Source organism: Chionomys nivalis, chromosome 17 (assembly GCF_950005125.1).
Source record: "Chionomys nivalis chromosome 17, mChiNiv1.1, whole genome shotgun sequence".
In the NCBI taxonomy this organism is placed as follows: Eukaryota; Metazoa; Chordata; class Mammalia; order Rodentia; family Cricetidae; genus Chionomys; species Chionomys nivalis.
In genome coordinates, this window is record NC_080102.1 from 39,132,374 (window position 1) to 39,159,734 (window position 27,361).

A 27,361-nucleotide genomic window follows, 5' to 3' on the forward strand; every position below is an offset into this window, starting at 1 on the left:
TACTGGTTCACTTTTGGAGTTGAGCCCCAGAATCACTTTCTGGCTTGTTCAAGACTACACAGTCTGGCCAGGCGATGGTGGCGCACGCCTTTAATCCCAGCACTCGGGAGGCAGAGGCAGGCGGATCTCTGTGAGTTCGAGATCAGCCTGGTCTACAGAGCTCGTTCCAGGACAGGCTCCAAAGCCACAGAGAAACCCTGTCTCGAAAAACCAAAAAAAAAAAAAAAGACTACACAGTCTGGCATCTCTGCCTAAATCTGACCCTGTGGTGTCACTCTTGGGAGGATGAGGATATATATACAAGTCCTTGACTTCACCCATACACATTCAATGTCCTGAGGATCATATTGGACCTGTGGGAAAAGAAAGGGTCTATGGTAGGTGGCCAACTGCCACTTAAAGGACAAAGAAGCAAGGTAGTCAGTCACTCAGGACAAGCCTGAGCCAAGTTGGCAGAGATGTCCCCCTTTCAGTAGTGCCCATGCTGCCAACCATCCTAGGGACCTACCTTCCCCTTCTCTCCTTTTTGAAAGACCAAAGAGATTTGGAGAACAGGCTTCAAGTTCTACAGATAGTCTAAAGCCCCAAATAAACGTACATGTCTATACAGGGCTCATGTGCATGGCATATATACATTCAAACATGCCCAACTCCTTGAAGCTTACAAGCTCCCATGTGAAGGCATGGTGTCACTACAGTATCTTTTGTGCCTGGGGTGCTGGTCTTGTCTGTCATCCTTTTTTCCTGCCACCTCTGATCCCAGCCCAGGACTATTTCTACAGTGTGCCCTGTTCTCCACTGAACCTGGGCCTCCAGACCTCCCCCACCCCTCAGCTCCTTCTATGTGCCTGTGCTCACTTGCAGTGGGCGTGGAGCTCTGCTCACCTTCTCATCGGCAGCCCTGGTTATGGCTCCCAGACTGGGGGAGAACTTCCCTTTGCAAAGTTAGATAACAGGCCAGGTTCTCTGTCAGAGGATTGGCGCGGTAGCTCCACGTGCTGCAGCTGGCGCAGGGCCAAGCCCGCCCTGCCAAGCAGCGGGAAGGAAAGGCCTGGCTGCAGCCGGAGCTGGCAGGTGGCCGAGCTGGGGGTGGACAGGCGGGCTGGGGTTGGGGCTGCCCATTGGCTGCCTCAGGCTCACACCCCGCCTGCCTCCCTAGCCTGTGGCTCCCTAGCCAGCCCCTGTCTCTCCAGCTGCTTCTAAACTCAGGAGCAAGCACCTCCTGCTGGGCCATGTCGAGCTGCAACCAGATTGGAGTGGCCCCTGCCATGGACATGCCTGAGGTCCTCAAGTCCCTGCTGGAACACTCTTTGTCTTGGCCAGAGAAGAGGACAGGTAGGAACACAGGTGATCTATACTGGCAAGGTACCTAAGTGTCCAAGGGGTGGGAGCAGGCACCGGGACAGTAGCAAGATGGGTGAGGAAGGGCTGCAATGCAGAGAAGGACCCCCAGTGTGTGTATGCCACATCAGTTCTGGGGCTGCCCCCCATACCTACTGGCTTTGGGTGCTATGGACAGCGTGCAGCTCCTGACAGGTGCTGTGCTCACATGGGACAGGGACAGGACTAGAGCGCCTGAAGGAATCTAACTGGAAGCTGATTACTTCTTAAGCTCCCTCCCTCTGCACATTGGGGGCGAGCAGAGGAGTGGCAGAGCCAGTAGATTTGGGCAGCAGCCGTGTCTGGAGAAGGCTCTCTGCGCCTGCCACTTGCTCACTGCTGTAGGGCTGAACTCATGGATGGGATGCGAGCTGGTTATGTAACAGAACCACAAGCCACACGTTCCTAGGATACCACAGGCAACCCCAGGGCTAGGGACAAGCAGAAGAATGGAGTGCATGGCGGAAGTGCAGAGAGGGGCAGTTTGGGTAGCCAATACCAGGTATATCACACATCTTTCCTGGGAAAGTTAAAAGCTCGAACTGCTTAGCTTTGGAGAGTTGGGAAACCAACGTAGGTACTCTCTCCTGATATTTATGTTGCAAAATTTCTCAGGTTCACCCTAGGTTCTTACTACATTTTCTGGTGGTGCTGGGGATTGACAAGCTTTGCTGCAGAGCTGTACAATCAACCCCCACTCGCTGCCTTTAGAGAAGACCACCCTGTCTCTGCTGCCAGGGGGGACAGGAGGTCAGGCATCTGCCTCATTCTGTGCTGGCATCTGATACATGTCATCAACCTGGTATCCTTGCAGGACTTCTTCCTGGGTGCTCTCCAAACTTCGGAACCAGAGGACAGCCCCTGGTTCCTTTCACCTGCTGGAGCCAGGAATGGGCTTAATTTTGTTAACTAGGGGGAGGCAGGACAGAGGCTCTGATGCTGGGAAATGCTATCTGAGGTTGAGGGTTTCCCCAGAGCTTATGGCAAGGTCCTCAGAGGGCTCCTTAGACTACAACCTGTGGTGTCTTTCTCTTTCTTTCTTTCCTTTTCCTTTTTTTTGGGGGGGGGAGGGGGAGTAGGGTTTCTTTGTGCAGCCTTGCCTTGGCTGTTCTGGAACTCCCTCTGTAGACCAGGCTGGCCTTGAACTCACAGAGATCTGCCTGACTCTGCTTCCCAAATGCTGAGATTAAAGGCATGCACTACCATGCAGTTTCTAATGCTGAGGCAGTTAGACACACTCCTAGACAGGCATCAGAGAAGGTGTTGCTGCATCCAATTGCGCAAAGGACATCAGCAGCTCACCAGAAGTCCATATCCCGACATACCCCTGGGAGAACCCCCTGACAGATGAGCCTTAGCTAAGGTCCATATCTATAGCTTTCTGCCATCTCTGGGTGGCCTTTGTATATAGGCCCAATTGGAAGGCTTTCTGAAGTGAGAGCAGAGCATTTCCATGCCTGCTGGTATTAGGGAAGATGATGCAGTACCCTCATGACCCCACCCAGCTGTCCCAAGATGCTTGTTGGACTGCAGACAGGGTCAACTCACAGATAGGCAGGGAAATTTCTCAGGGTGGACTCAGGGCACTGTTCTTTGCGTGAGACTAACAATGCCTCCTCCAAAGTGTGGTAACAACTGCTAGTCACTGGCTCCCAACTGTTATGTAGAGCCCTGGCAAAGCTGAAAATTCCCCATCCTTCATGGGCAGTCAGGGCCCACACTTAGCAGAGACTTGTCCAAGGATTTAGGCAGAGCTTTGCCAAGATCTGGTAAATTCCGCCTGAGGACTAGTTAGCCCGATTTAGCATTGTCTTAGGCTGGAGTCTTGTTACCTCATGTGGCACTGACAGCAGCATGTGGCTAACTGGGGAAAAATTAAGGGGAAAGTGGTGGGGGAGCCAATTATGTCACATTACTACCTATAGTCACTACACCCCAAAGCTCCTGGACTTCTCAAACCACTAAATGTCCACGCAAACAAGTAAGTGCATGCCCACCACGCTGAACCAGAGGCTCAGCAGTCTTGTGACGAGCTTTACAAGTTCCTGTTATGGTCCTTTCTTCCCATTTCCCATCACTGCTTTGTCCTCTGTGGGAGTCAGCAGAGCCAGCAGCTTGCCCTTCGCCTCCATGAAAGAGGTGGGTTTCTCTGGAGGAGCCTGCAGACCTTCCTTTCCCTTTTCTTCCGCTAGCCCAGACATTGCAGCACGGCCAAGTCACATGCAGGGTGTAGTTACGTTCCAGTGGGAAGGAATTTCCACAAGAGCAGTGCGGAGCGTGAGAAATTCCAGGTGTGTCCTCGTGAATGTTCTCCCTGCAGCTGCATGCTCAATTTTCTAGTTCAAAGACACTCCCCAAATTCACATGGAGCCCCACTGGCAGCCCCAGGACCTGTTGCAGCCTGCACAAACTTCTGCCTCTCCCTGGTCCCCAAGTAGGTAAGCTTTCCTGATCGGTACTGACCAGACTTGAGACTCCCTTGGTTGCCTGGTGATCCTTACTCTGAGCCACAATTCAACCAGCTTCCCTACAGACTAGGAAATCCATGATCAAAGGATGGATCCATTCTCCAAGTTCTGACTCAGTTTCTCACCTCTGAATCTATAAAAACCATGTTTTCTGTCTCTGCTCTTGTACTGTCCCCAAAGATTCTCTTTCAGGGCTCTCCCCATCTCCTGCTACTTTCTTCTTCAGTCTCTTGAAAGATCCTGAGTCTAAATCATCCAGCTAGCTTTTGACTACATACCTTTCCTCACCCACAGGGCCTAGGCTGTGCTCACTGGCACCCTTGCCCACCTTCTGTCTTCTCCATTTACAGGGGCCTGGCCTGCTTTAAAGTCAAACTAGCTCTTCACTTTGAGCTGGGCAGGAAGGGATACTCCTGGACATGGCAGCAAAAGGCAAAGCCTTGAAATCAGGGTCAGGATGTGATCCTTGGCTCTGCTGCCCAGAAGAGCCTAGCCTTAAGAAAGGATGAGGAATACCTATTCCACAGGCTCGTTGCCAGGACTAAAAGTGCTGTCCCACATGGAAGTGTTTCAAACTGTGACACACCGTGCTGTTTTCTCTGAAGGGCCAAAAGCAGTATGGCTGACTTGGTGTTTGCTCTTTCCACCTATAATCTGACTCTTCTTCCCTTCCTTCCTACATTGGCAATCTGACCCTCATTTCCTTGTTTTTACCTTCCTTTGAAGAACTGGATGTTATGAGATTGTGCATACACAGAACTGTTTCCTTGGAAGTGTGTGGTGAGACTCCTGAGGCATGATACCATCCACCCTACAGGACAGGACAATAGGTAGAAATCTTAGAGATACTTGCTGGAGTACAACAAAAGGGTACAGTGGAAGGGACTTACTCCAGTCCTCTTGGTGAACTGAAGTAAACAGGCTGCAGGTGGACTACATGCAGCCTGGACTGACCCAAACTTGGTCTTAGTAGAGGTCTTTATGGGGACTCACACAGCTTGGGGAACCAGAAAAAGTGTGGTGTTCGCTCAGGATGGAGAAGATGGCACAGGGCTGTCTAGGTGCTAGATATATTCTGACATCATTCCTCATTTCAGCCTGCTCAGTGATGCATCTTCTCATTCTTTTAGTGAAGCATGAACTCAGAGAGCTTGGCCACCTCAGGGCAAATAGGTGAGTGGCCCTTTCCTTCCTCCTGAGAATCCCAGGGTCTTGTTCTCCTACCACCATTACAAACATGAAAAACTCATTTTCATCAAGTCTCAGCTACTGGTGGCAGTGTCATAAGGTGCCCTTTCCAGGTGGCTTTGAGTCTGGTCAACCCCAAGTGAGGCTGCTAAAGGACTGACTGGTGCATGTGCCACCCACTCCTGCATCACTGTGTGCAGCAGCATTGCAAGGGGGTCCGGTTTTCCATTCTACCAATGAGAACACTGAATATCCAGGATGGGAGGGTCACACAGTTGTCAGTGAGGTCACTCATCTTCTGTTCCAGGCTCATGCCTGGCCATAGAATTCCCCGATCTCTGAAACCATGTGGTGTTTCTTGGTCATTCTGTTATTCATTACTAGCTTAGTGAGTATTTGCGATGCTTTGGCTCAGGCGTAGATGAGACAAACATTGTCCTTGCCCAACTCCAGCTGCCAACCCAGTGAGGAAATACAGCAATCATGGGTCCAGTTGCCCTTGCCAAGGGTAACACCTCAGCTAAGACCTGGAAAGTGAGGTGGAGCTAACTATGTGAAGAGCTTTCAGGCTGTGGGGAAAGCACCACAAAGGCCCCCCATTTGCACAATGAAAGGGCACTGGTGCCAGCCACAGAAGGTGGGCCACGGGGGAGAGAAACACGAGTGAGGTTGGAAAGATCCCAAGGACAACACTTCAGATGCTGGGCCATGAAGCCCGCACCGGCTTCTGCATCAGCAACAGGACTTCAGCTAGGAAAAGCAGACTGTCAGGCGGTGGTGGGTCAGACACTGCATGGGCTAGTTGTGGTGGGAGGAGGTCTTCTCCATGGTCATGGTACTCTTGGGACAGCTCATCTGTTATCCAAACCCTGGGAGTGTGCAAAACACAAACCAAATAGGAAACTAGGACTCTTGGGAGTACTGAAGGGGAGAGGCAAGAATTTACAAAGAGGCCCCACCCTCCACTTCTACCCTAGAGCACATTGAGACCAAAGTACAAAGCACATACCCACATTTTCCCGGCCACAGGTATGTGGGCTACAAAAGAGTTGCTGGCAGGACTAATCCTGGGGACTTGCTGAAAGCATGGCTCATGCTCGTTCTTCCAGATTCCAGCGGAAGTCAAATACATGACTGTTAGCTCATATTAATAACACACCACAAATGTATAAGATTTGGCTCTAAGAAGTTTTAACCTTCTTACCAACTCCAAGCAAGGAAAGCAAGCCAATAAGTATTTCTTACTACTCTGAACAAAGCATTGTGCTTGCCAGCAGTTAGTATTGGGACAGTGAGTTTTGACTTTCTAGAACTAGGTGAAAGTCTTACTATCAGTCTGCTTTTGCTCGTTCCTGGTTCCTGTGCCATCTGTCAGTCCTAGATGCTAAGTGGTCAAGACCACTGTGGGGTCCAGGCTAATGAAAATCACATGCTTGGCATATGCTTCACTCAATAGAACTTGGGTTGGTCAGCAGATTTCTGGCTGAAAAGAACAGATCTAAAAAAACTATTTCCATCCTGGCAAATAGCATTTCTCATCCTGTTCTGGGGCTGGTTTAGACTCTGTAACCTATCCTTATGATCACAGCCTCATCATCACACACAAAGCACTCCTGAACCAACACATCCTGAATGGAAGGCAAGGGGCTAGGCTCCGCTCACGCACCCATCACACACACTACTCTTGTAGCGAGTACCTGCCAATGCTTATCACAAATAATCAACACCACCCCCTACTCCCAGAGGAAGTAAACCACTGGGGTTTACAAGTCCTTTGCACAGTGCTGTAAGCAGGTCATACTGGCTCATAGGAGAGTCTCCTCTGGTCTGACTCTCAAGCCCAAAGTCACAGCTGCTCCAGACACCCTAAGGTGGACTGGACTGGAAACCTACTGATGGCCAGATGTGGTGGAAAATACCTTTAATCCCAGAACTTGGGAGGCAGAGGTAGGTGGATATCTGTGAGTCTGAGGATAGCCTGGTCTACAAATAGTGAATTCCAGACCAGAGCAGAGATACACAATAAGATCTTGTCTCAAACACAAACCTATAATTGACCAGCAAGATGGCTCAGTGGGAAAAGGCACTTCCCACCAGGATTAACAACCAGACTTTTATTCCCTGGAACCCATAGTAAAGGAGAGAACCAACTCCCAAAGGTTGTTCTCTAACCTCCAAACCTGTGCCATAGCACTTGTGTGCACACACACATACAGACACAATAAATAGGTGATTAACTAATTAATAAGCTATTATTAGAGCATACTTGCCTAGCATGCACACAGCCTGGGTTTGATCTCCTATACTCTATAAAATGTTGGTGATGGCGCATGCCTACAATCCCACACACCACACAAAGGTGGTAGCACGATACAGGAGGTGATGGCAGGAGAACCATAAATTCAAGGTCATCCTCATCTACACATCAAGTTTGAAGTTAGCCTAGAGTACCTGAGACCCTATCTCAAACATTTATCGATACAGGAGACTGTGATGCCACACATCATACCTCTCTCTCTCTTTTCTTCCTCCTTCTTTCCTTCCTTCTTCCTTCCTTTCTTAAGACAAGACTCTCACTATGAAGCTCTGGCTGTCCTGAAACTCACTCTGTAGACCAGGCTGTTTTGGAATTCACAGAGGTCCACCTGCCTCTGCCTCCCAAATTCTGGGATTAAAGGTGTGCACCACCACACCCAGCTGCCACATACTTTTAAAGTTTAACCAGGCACTGACATGTTCTTCTTAGGTAGTCTATTTCTTTAGAAGGCTCACACACTATGGCAATTAGCAAATTACTTTGCACAACACTATTCCTCTTCTGTGAGAAGAGGCAAGGTCACAGTTACGGCCATAGCAATGACAGGAGAGGGCAGGAGAGAAATGCAGCTGGGGTGCTTGAGGTCAGCTGGAGAAGGAAGACAAAGTAATGTCTCTGCCTTCAGGACAGTGTTGACTGCTGCAATCCCCACAGCTTGTGAGAAGGCGCTGCAGGGCCCTTAAGGTTCCTGAGTTGGTTATCTGGGGGAAACGCCTCCCTGAAGTGTCAGTAGAGAGAAGACTGAATGCTAGATCAGTTTCTGAAGCTTCCGCCTGTTACTTTCATGCATTCTAGTCACGGGCCTATTAGGTGAGCTGCTCCAGGCTGGCTGGCTGATGGGTGCAACAGTCATCATCCATCTGGTGTGTGGGGGGGGGGGTAACCATAGCTAAAAAGAGATGGGGTGGATAAGGAAAAGGAGGGGGAGGGAGAGAGGACAGAAAGAGGAATGGAAATATTTCCTTCTCCCGACCTGTCATCTTTGTTATAAACAGATAACTTGCCACTCTACCACATTAGGGATTGTTATTTTTCCCCTCTCAATAATATAATATTTAGTCATGAAAATATACATTTAAGTCTAGTCTAGCAAGCTCCTCTATAACCAAACGAGCTGGAGGATCGTTTTTCTTTTTACAAATCTTATGCTATATTTTGCTGTGTGTGTGCACACGGGAACTGTGCTCAGGGAGGTCAGAAGACAGTCTGGGAGAGTTACGGCACCAGGGAGTGAACTCTGGCTGTCACACTCGGCAGCAATCACCTTTACCGCATGAGCCATCTTACTCCCCGAGTTTTTCTTTTCCAGTGTGTCCTATGTTGTTCCGTTTTCGTGGAGCTGCTCTTTTAAATTTGTTTTTAGGTCAGTTTCTCCTAAAGATCTAGACACACATATAATTCCCGCTAATAATTCTGCGAAACATAGCTTTACTGTGCAGTTCCCTTTTTCCACGCTGGATTTATATCCATCAATTTTAATTAAGTTAGGCAAAGTATTTATACTACAGGCCAGATCCTGCCTTATCCCCCTCTGGCATAGGGAGAGAAACGAAACAATGGTCTGGAGGCATCAGACCTCTAACTAGAGTGGCAGCAAAAACTTGAATTTGGGATTTGAAGTCCTTCAGGTCTTTTCCTTCAGGCCTACTCAGCTACTCAATTTCCTTTTCCTCAAGTTCCAGCAAAATTCTAATTCCAGGCGCTTTCAGCTGTCTGCTGCTGCGTTTTGGTTCTGCACCTACCGCAGGAACCACAGGCGGCCTTTCTGCCAGACGCCGGCTCCTCCCTCAGAGGCAGGGAGCCACGGGAGGGACACAGTATAAACAGGCCAAGTCCCTGCCCCTCTGGGACCTTAATCCCAGAGCGTCTAGTATTGTCTGGGCTTGAAGCCGAGCGTGACTTGTACAGCAAAGAGGCACAAAGTTCCGCGAGCCGCCTTGAAGGTCTGTTCACCCTTTCCGACTTACAGGGTTCCTAAGGAACCCAGAAAGCCTCGATATTTTTTTTAAGAAGTGGGTCTCCCACAAAATGCAAGACAGGTAGTTTCTGGTTTGTTTTGATTCTGAGAAAGTTAAAATTTAATGCTAAGAAAGGGAAATCCTAGCTGTAAAAGAGAATTTGGGGGTGTCCGAAACTGTGTTGACTGTCTAGTTCAATGTTGAATGTTAAGACTGAGGTGGAAAAAGTGGTATTCCCAAGGTCGCAAGCGAGCAGCTAGCAGTACGGAAGTACGCCCCGACCCTTGTTCGTGGCTAGGTCTCAAGAAGGCGCTCTCCACGTTAGTGTTTATCCCGCAGCCACGCCTGCTCCCAATCCCCAAATCAGCGGGAACTTGACACCCGCTTAAGCGGCCGGGCCTGGAACCAGCCTGCTCTCCGCCAACCTCGGGGGCGCGTGGGAGGAGAGCTGGCGGGGTACCCACGTCCCAGTCCCCGGACCCGGGCAGAGTCCACCGAACAACAGACCAGAACAGGCCAGGCCAAGCAAGGCCAGGCCCGGCCCCGCCCCGCCCCTCCGCGCCGCAGCCGCACGTGCACAGCCTCGTGCAACCGCTTCGGCCCCGCCCCCTCGGCCCATTGGCTGACGTGCGCCTTCCCTCGCCGCACGCCTCGGCTGCCGCTCCACGTGACCCTAGGGGTTGGGCCTTGGCGCCCAGTCCCGCCTCCCTCCGGAGAGGCTTCTCCGAGGGAAGGAGGAAGAGGCAGCCTCGATGGACTGGGAGGAAACTTGGGAGTCACGAAAGTGGTGGCTAAGAGGACACGACTGACCAAAACAAAGCGAGGCACTCCATGGAAGGCCAAAATGTTCCCAGGCGGGCGAGGGGGACGCTCCTCACCTGGCCCCGCACGTGTCGAGCGCGTTTGGCTACCCCAGCCAATCCCGGCTCGAGGAGCTGCGCCCGCCCTCGCGCAGAGCACACCAATCGGAAGCCACGCTCCGGGACCGCCGTCCTGGTCTCATGAATAATGAATGAGACGGGACCCGTCCGCCGGCCGGGCGGGGACGGAGGGAGGCGGGGGTGAGGTGGCGCGTCTGCGCAGTGCTGCCCGTGTCAGCAGCTGCGGCGGGTCGAGCCGCTCCGGCCCATCTCGGGGTGCGGGCGGGGGAGGCGAGGCGCAGGAGCGGGGCTCAGGGCACGATGTCCGACGCGGGCGGCGGGAAGAAGCCGCCTGTGGAGCCGCAGGCGGGGCCGGGCCCGGGGCGTGCTGCTGGGGAACGGGGCCTGTCGGGCTCCTTCCCGCTGGTCCTGAAGAAGCTGATGGAGAACCCCCCGCGCGAGACGCGCCTCGGTGAGGGGGGGCGGCTCGCGCGTGTCTGGGGGCGGGGTTTCTGCAAGGGCGGGGCCTTGTGGGGGCGGGGCGGGTCCGGTCAGAGGTCAGGGTGAAGTGGTCCAGTGTAGGGGGGTTAATGCGGGCCGGGAGATGACTAGGGACCTGCCGGGCTAGGCCTGTGGACGTGAGAGGAAGTCAGGGGGCTCTCTGGAAAGGACAGGTCAATGGAACTTTGCAAGGAAGCAGCCACTTAGCTGGGGCTGCAGCGGGGCTGCCTGCATCCAGATCCTAGGGAGCCACTTTCCTAAAATGCCGGTTCCTGGGCCTCTCCCAGCCTGCGGATCCCGGGACAGAAGCTTGTATTTTAAGAAGCACCCCACTGCACCACAGTGGGTGCAGAGCCCACTACCAAAGTTGGAGAAGCACCGATCAGTGTAGCAGATGGCCTTTTATGTCTTCGGCCCGTCCTGGAGGAGAATGATTCTTCCTCTCCGGGAGTGGACATTGAGCAAGTCCACTGTGCTGCTTTACTGGAAATGTGTCCCTGGGCGGCTGCTGAGGTACAGACGGAGGAGGTGGTGTGGAGTGACGGTCTGCAGTGTTTTTAAGGGGATGATGAGTATTAGAATGCCGCCACTGAGGGTGCTTCACCTAGTTAGCAATGGCAGGACCGGCTTCATAGTATTACCCAGGCCACAAGGGTCCCTGGGGCTTTGTGTGGAAGGCAGGCTTGACCTGGTATTTGGCCTGGAAGAGCAGTAGGACTGCAACCTATTGTAGGGTTTTGGGTGCCTTCAGGTATGCTTTCCGGCCGAGACCTTCGAATTCTCGAGATCTGAGTGTAATTAGGGTATATGGGAAGAGATAGGCGGTGTATGGATTGCCTGCACTGACAAACTCATTTCCCCTCCTGAAATGCCATTTCTCTTTTCCTGGGTGTGTTCCGGGGCTGCTGTGCTTCTGGTTGTCACTGTTGGGTTATAAATAGCTTCCGCTCATCAGGTGAGGCTGGGTTCTTGCCTCCTGCTTCAGGACCTCAAGTGCGCAAACCTTTTTGTTTGTTTGAAGAGATGCTCTGCTCCAGATCTGAGAGGAAGACTAAGGGCAGGCTGGTGCTCACATCTGGCAGCTCTTGTTAAGGTTACAGTGATGAGCAGTCCTTCTAGTGATTTTACCTGACATTTGCACATGCTCGCAAACATCTTGACACAGTCTTGTCTTGTTTAGCTTATTATCTACACTTTGCAGGCGAAGAAGTTGAGGCTCTTGAGAGGTGGCTCTGCTTCCTCAAGGTCACGTGGGTGGGCCTTTGGCTCTTGATTTGGTGCTCTTTCTGCCATCTCAAGCTGACAAACACTGGTGTCAGTCCCTGTGATTTAAGCGCTGGGCACGTCAGGCATTACCTTTTACAGTTAATTTAAAATTTCACCTTACAAACACTGATTAAAATAGCCTGACTGATTGTAGTGGTGCCTGCTTTGTAATCCCAGCACTGGAGAAGTAGAGGTGGGGGTCACTGGTTCAAGGTCATCCTCTGCCGCACATCAGTTTTGAAGTCACCCTGGGTTTCATGGGACCCTGTCTGAGAAAAGCCAGGAAAAAAAAAAAAATAGTTTCAATTCTTTGGTCGGGCAAAATGTGGAACTTCCTGTTGCTTGTCCTTCTGTAAGGCTACTTTTTTATCTCCTCCCTTCTTTTACCTCTTTTAATCCCCGGTGACCCCACCCAACTGGTCCAGTCATTTTTGAACAGAATGTGGAGTCAGAGACAATCAGTGAAGCCATCTGGCCCACCCAGCACACAGGCTGGGAATTTTATTGCTTCCCAGTTGTTTTTAAATCAAAGCCTGTTTTGTTTTGTTTTTTTTTTTTAAAAAAAAAAAGCAGTTGTAGGAATTCAAGTTAAACCATATTAGAAGCTACAAACAAGTTCTGTTTGTGAGAACCTCCACCTCACTGAGTCTGGTCATTTTTATTGGACTGATAGGCTAATAGACTGCCTTCTAGCTGTCTGGTCATGGGGCCCAAGCATGACTGCTTTATTTCCAGTATAATAATATTTGATCTCTCTCTCTCTCTCTCTCTCTCTCTCTCTCTCTCTCTCTCTCTCTCTCTCTCTCTCTCTGAATCCAGAGTTCAAAGTTGTCTCCCTCAATTTTGAGAACCCAGCATGAATTTGTCAGGATTTTATCCCCCACATCTCTGATTCCCCTCCTTGTCACTTTGATTTCCTTCTCATCACGTTTCTCTGGTCTTTTTTTCTTGATTGAGCTCTCTTGGATATCCATGTGCATAACCTCTGACTAAGACAGGTGGGATTTGATCTTCACTAATTGATTAGCGTCACTTTAAATAGGAACAGTTTTCCTTCTCCATCTCCACCCCTCTCCATCCTCCCAGGAATCCTGCCTCCACTCTTTCTACTATTCAGGGGTAAAGGCCTTTTGAACTGGTTGCTCTCAGTGACTATACCTGAAGCCCATGTGTCTAAAAATCCAGTACTCTCCAGTCATTATATAGGTTCCCATAGCCACTGTGTGCTTAGCCTTTTCGTTGGCCCCTGAAATCAACAGCTGAATCAGACATAGTCTCCACCCTCGGTGAGCTCCCTGCAATGTGTACTGGGTACTACATACTCAATAGAAATCATCTTTGTATGTTACCACTGATCTTCGAAAAAGAGGTGCTTTATATTTATTGACAGTGAAAAACACTGAGGCTCAGGTTAAATAACATGGATCAGGTCGCATGTCACACAGGAGACATAACTAGAGCGTATGGGACAGGAGAACCCAGAAGTTATTGGCTAGACGGCCTTCAGCCCTTTCCACACTAAGATATCAGGAAAGGTCAGAAACACCACTTCCTTCCATGTAGCCTCTCCTACAGATGCCTTGCCCACAGCCTACTCTGCAGTAACTCTGAGACCACCTCAAGCCCTGGAGTATGCCACTAGCATTCCAGAAAGGCCACCCCCAAAGGAGACCAGCCTGCCTGGTTCACACACCAGGTTATAATGGGAAGACAGGACGTGCTCTTGAAACATGTATATGGGGTGGGGATTTAAACAGGCCTCTGAGAGAGATGGGGCTTCTCTGAGGCTCACTGCCCCCTCCTGGGATGAGGTAGTTACTCTCTTGTGTGTGTCTCATCATAGACTTTGTTTGCAGATAAGGAAAAGGGGAAGGAAAAACTGGAGGAGGACGAGTCGGCAGCAGCCAGTACCATGGCCGTCTCTGCCTCCCTCATGCCGCCCATCTGGGACAAGACCATCCCCTATGATGGCGAGTCTTTCCACCTGGAGTACATGGACCTGGATGAGTTCCTCCTGGAGAATGGCATCCCTGCCAGCCCAACCCATCTGGCCCAGAACCTGCTGCTGCCTGTGGCAGAGCTTGAAGGGAAGGAGTCTGCCAGCTCTTCCACAGCATCTCCACCGTCCTCCTCTACTGCCGTCTTTCAGCCCTCGGAAACCGTGTCCAGCACAGGTTGGTGACAGTCTCATCTAAGGAGCCCCCTTCCACTGAGATCTGCTATGTCTACATTCCCTGTGTGCTCTTTCTTTCTGAAGCAGGTCCTGATGGGCTACAGATTAGAGGGACCCTCTGTTCCAGAGTCTTCAGTACTGTCTATAAGGCTGGGGATAAAACAGTTAGGCCTGACGAGTTGGTCTTCCTCTGCTGGGGCACTGCACATGCGCAGGATGGTGGAATGAGCTCCCAGGCTGCAACTTGCAGAAGAGAAATTCTGCTCTGCATTTGATACAGTTCTTTTATGGCAGCGGGGTTTTGGGCACAGATTCTTGCAAAGTTTAGGCAGTGTTTTTAAACACCACTGTCATTGACATTCTGACTGTAAGTGCGGACATGCACTAGGATTAATTCTATGCCAGACATTAACAAAAGTCATCGAGATGATCTTATGAGATTATTTGTGCTATCATCCCTGTTTTGTAGATGAGGAAACTGAGGCACAGGGAAAGTAAGAAACTTGCCCAAGTCACCAAGCTGATAGGACTGAAGTAGTAGCGCTTGAGCCCAGGATGCTTGTCTGCATAGGCATTAGCACAAACGCCATTCCCGCTGCTCCACGATTATCTTCAGGATCTAAGACATCTTTTACTGTTTTGGCCTGGAGGTTGATTTTTTTGGTTTGTGTTTTTATGTGTGAACATAAATCCACCAGGAAAGATGTGTCCTGTTTCAGAAGCTACCCAGAGTTCCTGTAGCCTCAGAGACATGATGGCACATGTCTCCTGGGACCCACACCATGAAATTCTCATGGTATGTTTCTGTTTAACTTTTCAAAAAAAAGAATTTTTTTTCAAATAAAATTTAAAAAGTAAGAGGTTGGAGTATATATATCACTGTTAGAGCCTTTTATTGTATACCTGAAGTATTAATGTCCTCTTTTTAGATTTATTACTTTAGTTATGGGAGGCAGGTATGTGCACATGAGTGCAGTGCTTGTGGGGCCTTAGGAAAGAGCATTGCATTTCTTGGAGCTTGAATTACAGGATGTTGTATGTTGTGTTGATATGATGGGAACTGAGCTCAGGTCAGCTTCCAAAGCAGCACATGGTCATAGGCACTGTATCTCTGCGGCCCCAATGCAAGAGTCAAAAAGAAAAAATCAGATTCATTGTCATAGACCTGCAATCCTTGTTCCTCAGAAGGCTGAAGCAGGAGGATCACAAGTTCAAAACCAGTCTGGATAACATACTGAGACCCCCCATTTTAAAAAATAAAAAAGAGGGGCCAAAGATGCTTTGACCAAAGATAGCGGCAGAGTAGGAGTGCTTGTTTAGCATGCAGAAACCTTGGGTTCTGGACTGGAGAGATGGTTCAGTGGTTAAAAGTGCTGGCTATTCTTCCAGAGGATTCAGGTTTAATTCCCAGCATCCACATGGCAGTTCATAGCTGTCTGTAACTCCAGTCCCAGGAGATCTGACACCCTTTTCTGGTGTCTGTGGATACCAGGTATAAATGTTGTATGTAGACAAATATGCATACACATAAAATATTTTTTTTTTTTTTTTTTTTTTTTTTTTTTTTGGTTTTTCGAGACAGGGTTTCTCTGTGGTTTTGGAGCCTGTCCTGGAACTAGCTCTTTAGACCAGGCTGGTCTCGAACTCACAGAGATCCGCTTGCCTCTGCCTCCCAAGTGCTGGGATTAAAGGCGCGCGCCACCACCGCCCGGCCACATAAAATATTTTTTTAAGAGCCTTGAGTTTCTTTCCCATCATTGCAAAATAAATTTAATTAATTAAATAAAAATTAAAGATAGAGGAAATGGGTGGGAAAGATGGCTCAGCCACTAAGAGGACTTATTGTGCTGGGCGGTTGGTGGAGCATGCCTTTAGTCCCAGCACTTGGGAAGCAGAGGCTGGTGGATCTCTGTGAGTTCGAGGCCAGCCTGGTCTGCAGAGTGAGTTCCAGAACAGGCTCCAAAGCTACACAGAGAAAGAAACCTTGTCTCAAAAAAAAACCGAAGACACTTACTGTTCATGCAGAGGACCTGAATTTGCTTCCCGTCACACACATCGTGGCTCGTAACCATCTATAACACCAGTTCCAAGGGATCCAACAGGCATGTTGGTGTACATACATTTATGCAAGCAGAGCATTTTTACACATAGAGTAAAAATGTCTGTTTCACAATCATGAGCTTCTTAGCACAATGTGGACACTGCAGTGCTGGGGAATTAGATACTGGCCAGTCAGCCAACCTGCCTAGCCAAATCAGTAAGCTCCAAGTTCAGGGAAAGACCCTGTCCACCAAAAATAAGATAGAGTGGATTGGTAAGATGGCTCAGCACAGAATGGAATGCTGGGACTCAAACTTGTGTTCACCAAATGTGTAGAGATCAGAGGACAACAGAGCCCAGGATCCATATAGTGGAAGGAGACAATCAACTCCTGGAAGTTGTCCTCTGACCTGCACAACATGCAGTGTGATAGACATGTAGATGCACACACTTACAAATAAAACAATTGAAAAGTTAAATTAAAAAGGTGGAGTGATGGAGACCACTCAACATGAACTTCTGGCCTTGTACATTCACACATATACACTTAGAGTCACACGTATGTACATCACAGTAAAATTTTTAAAAATATTTTACATGTGGAATTGACCCATAAATTGTGTCAATTAAAGATAGGGAAATGAGGCCGGGCGGTGGTGGCGCACGCCTTTAATCCCAGCACTCGGGAGGCAGAGGCAGGCGGATCTCTGTGAGTTCGAGACCAGCCTGGTCTACAAGAGCTAGTTCCAGGACAGGCTCCAAAACCACAGAGAAACCCTGTCTCGAAAAACCAAAAAAAAAAAAAAAAAAAAAGATAGGGAAATGGGTTGGAGAAGTGACAGCCATTAAGAGCACTTACTTATTGTTCATGCAGAAGACATGAGCTTTGTTCCCAACACCAACATTATGGCTTGCAGCTATCCATAAGAGCAGTTCCAAGGGACCCAGCAAGCATGCACATGGTGTAAATAACATGCATGCAAGTAAATCACAGACCTGCCTGCCTCTTTGTCATGATGCCACCATGCCCACCCTAAGGAAGGATTTTTTTTCTTTACGTGCATTGGTGTTTTTGCTTGCATGTGTGTCTGTGTGAAGGTGTCAGAATTCCTAGAGTTGCAGTTACAGGTAGTTATGAGCTGGCATGTGGGTGCTGGGAATTGAACCCAGGTCCTCTGAAAGAGCAGTCAGTGCTCTTAACCACTGAGCCATCTCTCCAGTCCCTAAAAAGGAGTTTCAGTGAAGTATGTGCTTGCAAGTGTACAGTTCAGTGGATTCTCACAGAGTGACCCACCCATTTCAGCACCACCCAAATCAGGATACGGAATTATGCTGGTATCCATGACTCTGGGCAGTTGTCTTCTCAGAGGTAATCCCTGGCTGTCCTGGAACTCACCATATAGATAGGCTGGCCTCAAACTCACAGAGATCCATCTGCCTCTGCCTCCTAGGTGCTAAGATTAAAGGCATGCGCCACCATGTCCAGCATTATTTATTTTGCGTATATGAGTGTTTGCCTGTTTGTATGTGTGTGTACCATGTATATAAAGTGTCCACAGAGGTCAAAGGAGGGTGTTGGATCCCCTAGAACTTGAGTTACAGGCAGTTGAGCTATCATCGTAGATGATAAGAACTGAACCCAGGTCCTCTACAAGAGCAGTAAGTGTGGGCTAGAGAGATGGCTCAACGGTTAAGAGCACTGACTGCTCTTCTAGAGGACTGGGGTTCAATCTCCAGAACTCCCGTAGCAGCTAACAATTGTCTGTAACTCCAAGATCTGACATGTAGACAAAACACCAATGCACATAAAATAAAACCAAATACATTATTTAAATAAAACAAAGCAGTAAGTGCTCTTAACCACTGAACTCCAGGACTCACAGAGACAAATATAACATACATACACACACACACATTTGTGTGTGTATGGGGGGAGTGCTTATGTATATAGCAAGTGATAACCTAGAGCTTCCAATTCACCACATTCAACCTTATCCAGTTGAAACCTAAACTTGACCATGCCGCATTTGTGCTATGAATATCCCAGTGACTTCCTCATTTCAAGGGAAATGTCTGTATTAGCAACATGGACATTTAAGCCAGATAATTGGGGGTGGGGGAATTGTAGAAAGATTTTTTTGGTTTTAATTTTGATACCTTTTTTAAAAGATTTTTATTTATTTTATTATGTATACTGTGTCCCACCTGCATGTATCCCTGCAGGCTAGAAAAAGGCTCCCAGATGTCACTACAGATGGTAGTGAACCACCATGTGGGTTCTGGGAATTGAACTCAGGACCTCTGAAAGAACAGTCAGTGCTCTTAACCTCTGAGACATCTCTCCAGCCCTATTTTGTTATCTTTTGTGTTGTAGGGTGTCTGGCAGCATAGGCTGCTACACACATGCTGGTTGCACCCTGGAGACTTGATGAGGCCAGATCTTTTCCTGCAGGGCAAAATTGTCCCCTGTTAAGAACCATAGCTTTGCAGGGCAGTGATGGCGCACGCCTTTAATCCCAGCATTTGGGAGACAAAGGCAGGTGAATCTCTGACTTCCAAGGGTAGTCTGTTCTACAGAGCGAGTTCCCAGACAGCCATGGCTACACAGATGGCTTTAACTTCTATGTTATACTGTGCTGTCTCTGCCAGGACACTACCAGGGATATAGCTGGCATTTAGCAACTATCTGTTGGCTGAGTATTTGGTGTGGTCCTGTTGGAAGCATTGAGCACATAGGCCAGGGCTTCAGTTTTCTTCTCACACACTCTTATCTCAACACACAACCTTTGACCTCTAAAATTGACATTAATTCAATGTTTACCTATAAAGCAATTAGCCATATGGAACAGGAGGAACAAGGAGTCAGAAGCAGCCAGGCCAAGAGTCAGATTTTACTTCAGTTATTTACCTGTGAGATTCTGGAAAGCCGTTGGATTTATCTGAGCGTTGGTATCCTTTTCTGTAAAATAACAGTTAGCATTTGTTTCCTTTCAGTATTGTAAGGCTAAATGAATGAGCACAGCAACTGACGTAGTGGACTCAGAAGCAGAACCCATGCCGGTTCTCAGCCTGTGTCCTTATCCCATGTTGCTCAAGGAGAGATTCAGTTGGTTTTCATTCTTGGAGAACCTGAGACATAGGAGGTTGAGGGGTGTAATGATTTAGTGTTTTGCTTACCATTTCTCGGGGAAACAAAACATTTAAAAATCCTGTCCTTTAGCCGGGCGGTGGTGGCGCACGCCTTTAATCCCAGCACTTGGGAGGCAGAGGCAGGCGGATCTCTGAGTTCGAGGCCAGCCTGGTCTACAAGAGCTAGTTCCGGGACAGGCACCAAAGCTACAGAGAAACCCTGCCTCGAAAAACCAAAAAAAAAAAAAAAAAAAAAAAAAAATCCTGTCCTTTGGTGTGTTCTGTTCCTAAAGGGGAAGAATTCCTGGGCTGGAGTAACCAGTGGTTGAGCACGTACTTAGCCTGTGTGGAGCCCTGGCTTTGATCCATAGCACACAGAACAGGGCAGGGTCATCTCAGGAATTGAACCACATGTGCCTGTCTACCTTTAGGGCTGCCGATGTGGTTTTCTTTTTTTTTTTTTTTTTTTTTTTGGCTTTTCGAGACAGGGTTTCTCTGTAGCTACAGAGCCTGGCCTGGAACTAGCTCTTGTAGACCAAGCTGGCCTCGAACTCACAAAGATCCACCTGTCTCTGCCTCCCGAGTGCTGGGATTAAAAGTGTGTTCCACCACCACCCAGCCACACAGGTTTCTGTTTGCTTGTTTGTTTTTGTTTTTTGAGACAGGGTTACTCTGTAGCTTTGGAGCCTGTCCTGGAACTAGCTCTTGTAGACCAGGCTGGCCTCTAACTCACAAAGATCCGCCTGTCTCTGCCTCCCGAGTGCTGGGATTAAAGGCGTGCGCCACCACCGCCCGGCCCGATGTGGTTTTCTTAATGGCAGTAGTTTATGGAGGTTGTCTGGTGGGTGATGTGTATTTTCTCTGTCCAGTGAGATGCTTCTAGATCTTCTGGCTCTGTCTTTCAGAATCGTCCTTGGAAAAGGAGAGGGAGACTCCAAGTCCCATTGACCCCAATTGTGTGGAGGTTGATGTGAACTTCAATCCTGACCCTGCCGACCTGGTCCTCTCCAGTGTGCCAGGTGGGGAGCTTTTCAACCCCCGGAAGCACAAATTTGCAGAGGAAGACCTGAAGCCACAGCCCATGATCAAAAAAGCCAAGAAAGTCTTTGTTCCTGATGAACAGAAGGTAAAAAAAAAAAAAATCCTTTATTAAAGGCACAGCAGTGATTTCAGAGTGTAGGGTAAGCTGTGGCATAGCTCAGCAGTACAGTGAGTGCAGCGCTTGCTGGGGAGGAGAGGCCCTGAGCTCCATCTTTAGCACTTCAAAGAGAAGTAAAGGTGGCAGCACACACCTTTACTCCTAGCACTCAGGAGGCAGAGGCAGGCGGATCTCTGAATGCTAGTCTGTCCTGGCCTCCAGAGTAAGTTCCATGACAGCTAGAACTGTTATATACAGAAACCCTGTCTTGGAAGACCAAAGAGGAGAGAGAGAACTAGAGTAGGGACTGATGGGTTTTTGGTTTTATTTTTTGTTTTTTTTAAATTTTTATTGGTTTTTCAAGACAGGGTTTCTCTTTGTAGCTTTGGGACCTGTCCTGGAACTCTCTCTGTAGCCCAGGCTGGCCTCAAACTCACAGAGATCCACCTGCCTCTGCCTCCCGAGTGCTGGGATTAAAGGCATGTGCCACCACTGCCTGGCCTCATACCTGATTTTTATATGGAGAACTCTTCCTACCATAGATACTGTAGGAGTTCTGTGCTTGGAGCCACAGCAGCAGCAGTTTGATAGAAAGAGAGAGTTAGGCAAGGTTTGGCCCCAATGACTCAGATAGTTCCCTTCTTCCCAGAGCCTCTGGTTAGTGTTCCACTTCCCTGGCATTAGTCCAGCCATGGGGAAGAGAAGTCACTAGACCACAGAAAGCAAGGTTGAACAGTTAAAGGACAAAAGACACCTTGTATGGCTGGGGAGCTGGCTTAGTTCTCATCCTTCCTAATGCTGTGACCCTTAAATACAGTTCCTCATGTGTGGTGACCCCCCCAACCATTAAATTATTTCATTGCTACTTTATAAATAATTTTGCTACTGTTATGAATCATAATGTAAATATCTGTGTTTTCCCATGGCCTTAGGCAACCCCTGTGTAAGGGTTGTTTGCCCACCCCCCAAAAGGAGTTGCAACCCATGGATTGAGAACCACTGGCTTAGTGGGTAAAGCATTTGCCACCAAAAAAAAAAAAAAAAAGCCATAAGAACCCATGTGAAAGATTTAACAGTGTGTGTCTGTAATCCCAGTGTTCCTTTTGGGAGAAGAGAAGCGGGTAGGAGAATTGCTGGAAACTCTGGGCCACCTATCTTGCCAAACACAACAATGATAGACAATGAGGACTGGCACCCAAAAGTTTTCCTCTAACATCCACACATGGAACATGGGTGTGCACCTCCTCTCTTCCTTCCCACTCTTTCTTTCTTGCATGGTTTTGTAGAGTCAGGTTTGATCTCAGGGGACTGCACTTAGTTTGATGGCTTTACCACCACTAAGCATGGTATAATAGCACAAGTCCTTCATCCCAGCATTTGGAAGGCAGAGGCAGGCAGATTGGTGGGAGTTCAAGGCCAGGAGGTCTACATAGTGATTTCTTAGACAACGAGAGCTATATAACGGAGACCTTGTCTCAGAGAGAGATGTTAACCAGTATGCCTGAAGGAGACAAGGGCAGAGCACACAGCAGCACACTGCCTGTCAAGGCAGACTCTTGACACACGCTGCAGCCTGCCCCTCTGAAGACAGGGCAGTGTCCACAGTATTCCTTCTTACCACAGCACTGAACTCTGGGGGTGGGAAGATGAGGTTCCCTCAGGGGGAGCACCAGACCACCCATAAAGGGTGCTTTCCCACAGGATGAAAAGTATTGGACAAGGCGGAAGAAGAACAATGTGGCAGCCAAACGCTCCCGGGATGCCAGGCGCCTGAAGGAGAACCAGATCACCATCCGGGCCGCCTTCCTGGAGAAGGAGAACACAGCCCTGCGGACGGAGGTCGCTGAACTTCGCAAGGAGGTGGGCAAGTGCAAGACCATCGTGTCCAAGTATGAGACCAAGTACGGGCCCTTGTAACCTGTGCCCCTTGCCCTGCAGGGCGCTGCCTGCACTTCAGACCTCTGCCTGGGGCTCCCAGGACCCCACACTCGTGTGGAGACTTAGGACTCTTCATGGGCACATGGTCTGTTCTAGGAGCGTTCACGTCTCAGCTTCATTACAACATGGCCAGCACACGTGGTGACTTCCCCAGGGGATCGGGCTCCTCTCTGAGGGGGAACATGAGTGAATCTACGTAGACGGGTAAACGGCCCAAGTTTCTCTTCTTGGATGTCCCAGCTGAATCAGAAGGGACCTCTGGAGTTCAGAGCTCTCCACAGTGCTCAGGCTTTCCTAGCCTTCTCTCAGTCTTCAGTCTGAACTGACAAGGGCTGTCTACAGAATGAGTCATGATTGTTGTCACCCTCATGTTGTCTCAGGTAGCAGGTGCATTTCCACTTGGGGTGTGTCTGTCATGCACCTCACTGTCCCCAAAAATTCTTTGAGAGAAACATCATTCCCATCTGTCTCAGAGCCAGGACTCACTAATATAATACTCTGTTAGTGTGTGGAGGGTGGTGGGCCACGAGAGTGGGGTCTCTGCATAGCCTGGAATTGGAGTGGAGTTTGGGGCTACCAGCAGAAGTGCATCCTACCCTTCTTAGCTCCCACATCCCTTTTAACTTGTGGCTCTCAGACCTGAAGCAGCCCTGGAATCAGCTCCCTCTACATCCCACTTGCTACAGAAGAGACATTCCCAGGGTGGCTGCTCTCTGGGCTCCAGTTGCCAGCACCTATGGAGGCTTTTGTACCTCCAGGCCAGTCTGGAGGCTCCTGACTTCTGCTTGCCTGGCATCTGGTTATTCTCACCCAGTAACCATTCTCAGAACTTAGATTTAGAAAGAAACCCCATCACCTAGGAAACTTAAGCTTCCTGGTCCAGGGTACCAATTAATTCTACATGATATTTAGGAAACTGGCCTCCACAGCCTCTTGTTGTGGGCACCAGAGTGAGGGACTATCTCTTGTGATGCTCCATCGGTTCCTTGCTCTGACTCACTGATGTGTCCCAGGCCAGAATCCAGTCTCCCTAAAGGCAGAAGAGGGCCTTTCACTTCGCAGACAGAATCCTCTCCGTGAGTGTCAGGGTGCAGCCTCATAGAAGTGCATTTGCCGAGGTCACAGTACAGATCTCAAAGGACAGCAGCTCTGGAGACATTTACACTGGCCTGGAGTCCCTCAGTCTTGGTCTCAGGAGTCAGGGGCTGACCACACAGGTCTGGCCATGGGCTGGAGCGATTCTTGCAGCTTTGGCTTCCTCTGCCTCACAGCTGCACCCTTCTCTTACGTTTGACTGAACTTGTCCTCTTGCTCTGCCCAGAGGATTGGCTAAGGAAATCGTGGAACCCTCTGCTCATGTGGGTCAGTTAGGGCACCCTCTAGGAGGGTGTGTTTATTTGCTCAGGGTGGGCAGCCTGTGTGAAGGAGACAGAGGTGACGAGGGTGCTTTATTATTCTTAACACTGGCTTTATTTTAAACAGTGGCTTTGTTTGGGGCCCCAATCTTTCAAGACTTTTCATAATTTTAAGACCAGGGCAAACCGTCTACTGGCCATGGACTGCAGCCAGGAGATGCCCTGCTCCTCCTGGGACCTGCACATCACCTCTGACAAAGGTCCCTGAGGCCAAGGGAGGTCTCCCTTCTACTAGGTCCGTGACTTTGACTTTGTGGTTCTGTAGGAACCATGTGCACACTTGTCACTCTGTTGTAACCACAAAGGGCAGTTACACCCAGCATGTCAGTGTCCTGCCCTGGCTGCCTGCCTCCCACCCACCCGGCACTCTGAGCCGGCTGTTCACCCAGAGGCAGTTCTCACTTCCTTACTGGTGGACAAGCCTTGAGCTAAAAGGCTTTTCGTTCACTTTGGCTAGAAAATGTAAGGTTTGTGTTTTTTAAGTTTTAGTTTTTAAGGAATGGATACTTAGCTCTGGATGCCATCTGTGTTCTGACCCCAGTGGGTGGGTTGGGGCTTAATGTGTCTCCCTTGGTCCTACCTTCTGCCTTGTGGTGCCCTCCTTTCCTTCCAGAAGTCAGGGGGGTCTGGCTCCTCCTAAAGTGCTTACTTGGAAATGGTATGGCGCTCGCTTCTTGGAGAAGCCTTTGAATGAAAAGCAGTGGTACGGGAACAAGCATGCCTGGAAGCTGACATCTTGGAGAAAAAAGTGTTCACATAAGCTCGGCTCCTCTGTTGGCTTTAGGACCCAAGACTGTGCAGAAAGAGTTGATCTCTGCTGTTTATCTTGCCAAGAAAGTCTCCTGCTTCACTCTAGGAGCTGACGACTGAAGCCTGAGTCTCCTGCACTCAGATCTTTGACATCTTGTAGAGTAGCAGGCTTGAGAAGCCAACTTCTATTGGCTCTCCATGGGTTCGCCTTGGATGAGAAGTGCTGTCAGTTCCTAAGTGTCCTGTTCTATTGCGACCTCAGAAAAGATGCATGAATGAGCTAGAATGCTGCAGGAATGTACATACAAGAAATGTCTTTATAAGAGAACTACACACGTTTGGAGAAAACTCCGCCCTGTGGAGTACCTGCCTGAGTCACCTTATCTTTGGCCCAAAGGCTGAGTTTTGTGGGTCTGACTCCCTTGGTTGGAGATGGTACTAGGCAGTGAACCTGACCCCTGGTCCACACTCCCTGCTGAGAGGGTGCTGTGGTCTGCTTTCCACTCAGGCAGCTCCTCCAGTCCTCTAGCCTGGGGACACGCGTGAAGCTCTCCAGTGGCTCTGAGAAGTGTGCTCCTTGTAAGGAGGGGCGTGGAGCTCCTGGTTTCCAGGGCTAAGCCCCAACCACAGCTTCTTTAACATCTGTTAATTAAGTGCAATAAAATTTTTCTAGAAAAAGGCAAAGATGATTTCCAGGTAGAGATTGCTGTCTTTTGGTATTAGGATGCCAGAACACCACTTGGTTTTATTTTTCTAAGTGCATGTGATTGGTAGAATGTGTGGGGCTCTGCATCCTCCCCGGGAGCCGCATTCTAGCGGCCCCTCTCCCTACCTTTGTTGGGGGAAAGAGGCCAGGAGAAAACCCCTTTGTCCCAGCTGCAGAGGTAGAAGCAGACAGCAGCCCATTGGCCTTATGTGTGTGTGTGCCTGTGCGAGTGTGTCACTGCTGGTGGGCCGGAGTGATGTGGTAGGGAGGGAAGTTGGGAATGTATCCTTTTCAAACAAAATTAAATATTTTGAGATGAGAATTTGGCGATGGTCTTTTATGTTATCCCCTCCTTTGCCTCCTTTCTCTCCTTTCTCTGTATGTTAGCATGAGCACCAAGCCAGAAAACTTTATCTCTTTGGAGTCCCAGGCAGTGCCTCTGTCAATACCAGCTAGATATCCTTGACCTAATCACCCAACTTCTCTGTGCCTCAGTTTCTTCACCTATCAAATGAAAGTAATTTCTAGGGGCTGGAGAGATGGCTCAGAGGTTAAGAACATTGCCTGCTCTTCCAAAGGTCCTGAGTTCAATTCCCAGCAACCACATGGTGGCTCACAACCATCTGTAATGAGGTCTGGTGCCCTTTTCTGGCCTGCAGGCATACACGCAGACAGAATATTTATACATAATAAATATTTTTTAAAAAAGTAATTTCTACCCTGTTTATCTTAAGAGAGGAAGACACTCTGCCCCATCTGAATCCTTCCCTATCTCCATTCTTAGCAGCTCCTGCTTCCTCAGCAAGGCCTGTGCACCCCACCACCTCAACTTCGTTTATATAGTCAAAGTTGTTCATACTTGGGATTCCTGTGGTTTCGGGGACCAGAAACCATTTTTAATTTTATTTGTCAAAGAAAAAACTGAGGATTGGATAATGGTTGTCCAGATAGGCTTTTTAAAATAGCCATTCTGGCCTGGAGGTAATGGTAAATACCTTTAATCCAAACACTTAAGAGACAGAGGCAGGCTGATCTGCATGTACAAGGCCTAGTGAATTCCACGTCAGATAGGTCTATACAGAGCAACCCTGTTTCAAAAAAACAAATTGAAAAAGCCAGGCAGTGGTAGTGCATACCTTTAGTCCTAGCACTTGGGAGACAGAGGCAGGCGGATCTCTGTGAGTTCAAGACCAACCTGGTCTACAGAACAAGTTCCAGGACAGGCTCCAATGCTACAGAGAAACCCTGTCCTGAAAAATAAAAAAAAAAAAAAAAAAAAGGAAAAAAGTGGCCATTCTGCAAATAAATACTAAGAAACTCATAGTTCCCCTGCCTCATCCTCCTGCATACTGGAATTAATAGGTGCTGGTGTAGCTGGGCGATGGTGGCGCACGCCTTTAATCCCAGCACTCGGGAGGCAGAGGCAGGCGGATCTCTGTGAGTTCGGGGCCAGCCTGGTCTACAAGAGCTAGTTCCAGGACAGGCTCCAAAACCACAGAGAAACCCTGTCTCGAAAAAAAAAAAAAAAACAAAACAAAAAAAAAATAGGTGCTGGTGTTTTTTTTTTTTAATATAAAACTTTTAGTTATATATGTATGTGGGTATGTGTGCCTGAGTGCATGGGCCTGTGGAAACCAGAGGCATTGGATCCTTTGGAGCTGCAGTTACGGTTGGTTGTGAGCTGCCTGACCTGGGTGCTGGGAAAGGAGCTCGGGTGTTCTGTAAGAACAGTAGGAGCTCCTAACCACCACCGAAGCGTCTCTTCAACCTCCAGGTGTTACTGTCTAACTCAGGCTGGCCACCACCCCACAGCTACAGGTTTGTAACATCACAGTCAGGAGCCTTTTTAAAAAACTTGTGATCCAGGCAGCAGGCACTGGGGCACCCTGTGAGCCTCTGCTTACCTTCCACCAGTGGGTATGCTGCAGGCTGACTTCCAGGGGTCCCGGCTAGTAGAGGGAAAAGTCTTTAGGCCTTGGTCTGCTGCTTCCAGTGTGCTGCCTCTCAACACATCAAGTACCTCACTGCCCTATTCTACCCTCAAAAGTCTCCAAAACGGAATTGGTGTTTAAAGAGGAAAAAAGCCGAGCATTACATGGTGGCCCACACCTTTCATCCTAGCACTTGAGAAGCA

The 27,361-nt window shown here is 49.0% G+C and overlaps 1 protein-coding gene across 3 annotated transcripts; it reads left to right on the top strand.

The window, feature by feature from the left end:
- The first annotated feature begins 1,092 nt into the window (after window positions 1-1,092).
- Tef (TEF transcription factor, PAR bZIP family member) lies at window positions 1,093-25,549 on the top strand. Of its 3 annotated transcripts, none has more exons than XM_057791641.1 (4): window positions 1,093-1,335; window positions 13,795-14,112; window positions 20,186-20,406; window positions 22,120-25,549. In XM_057791641.1, exons 1-4 carry the CDS (start codon window positions 1,233-1,235, stop codon window positions 22,333-22,335), a joined length of 858 nt encoding a protein of 285 aa, XP_057647624.1. In that variant the 5' UTR covers window positions 1,093-1,232; the 3' UTR covers window positions 22,336-25,549. The 3 variants fall into 3 exon arrangements, with proteins under 3 accessions (XP_057647624.1, XP_057647623.1, XP_057647625.1); XM_057791640.1 differs by lacking the exon at window positions 1,093-1,335 and adding an exon at window positions 10,392-10,643; XM_057791642.1 differs by lacking the exon at window positions 1,093-1,335 and adding an exon at window positions 10,784-11,185.
- The last annotated feature ends 1,812 nt before the right edge of the window (window positions 25,550-27,361 follow it).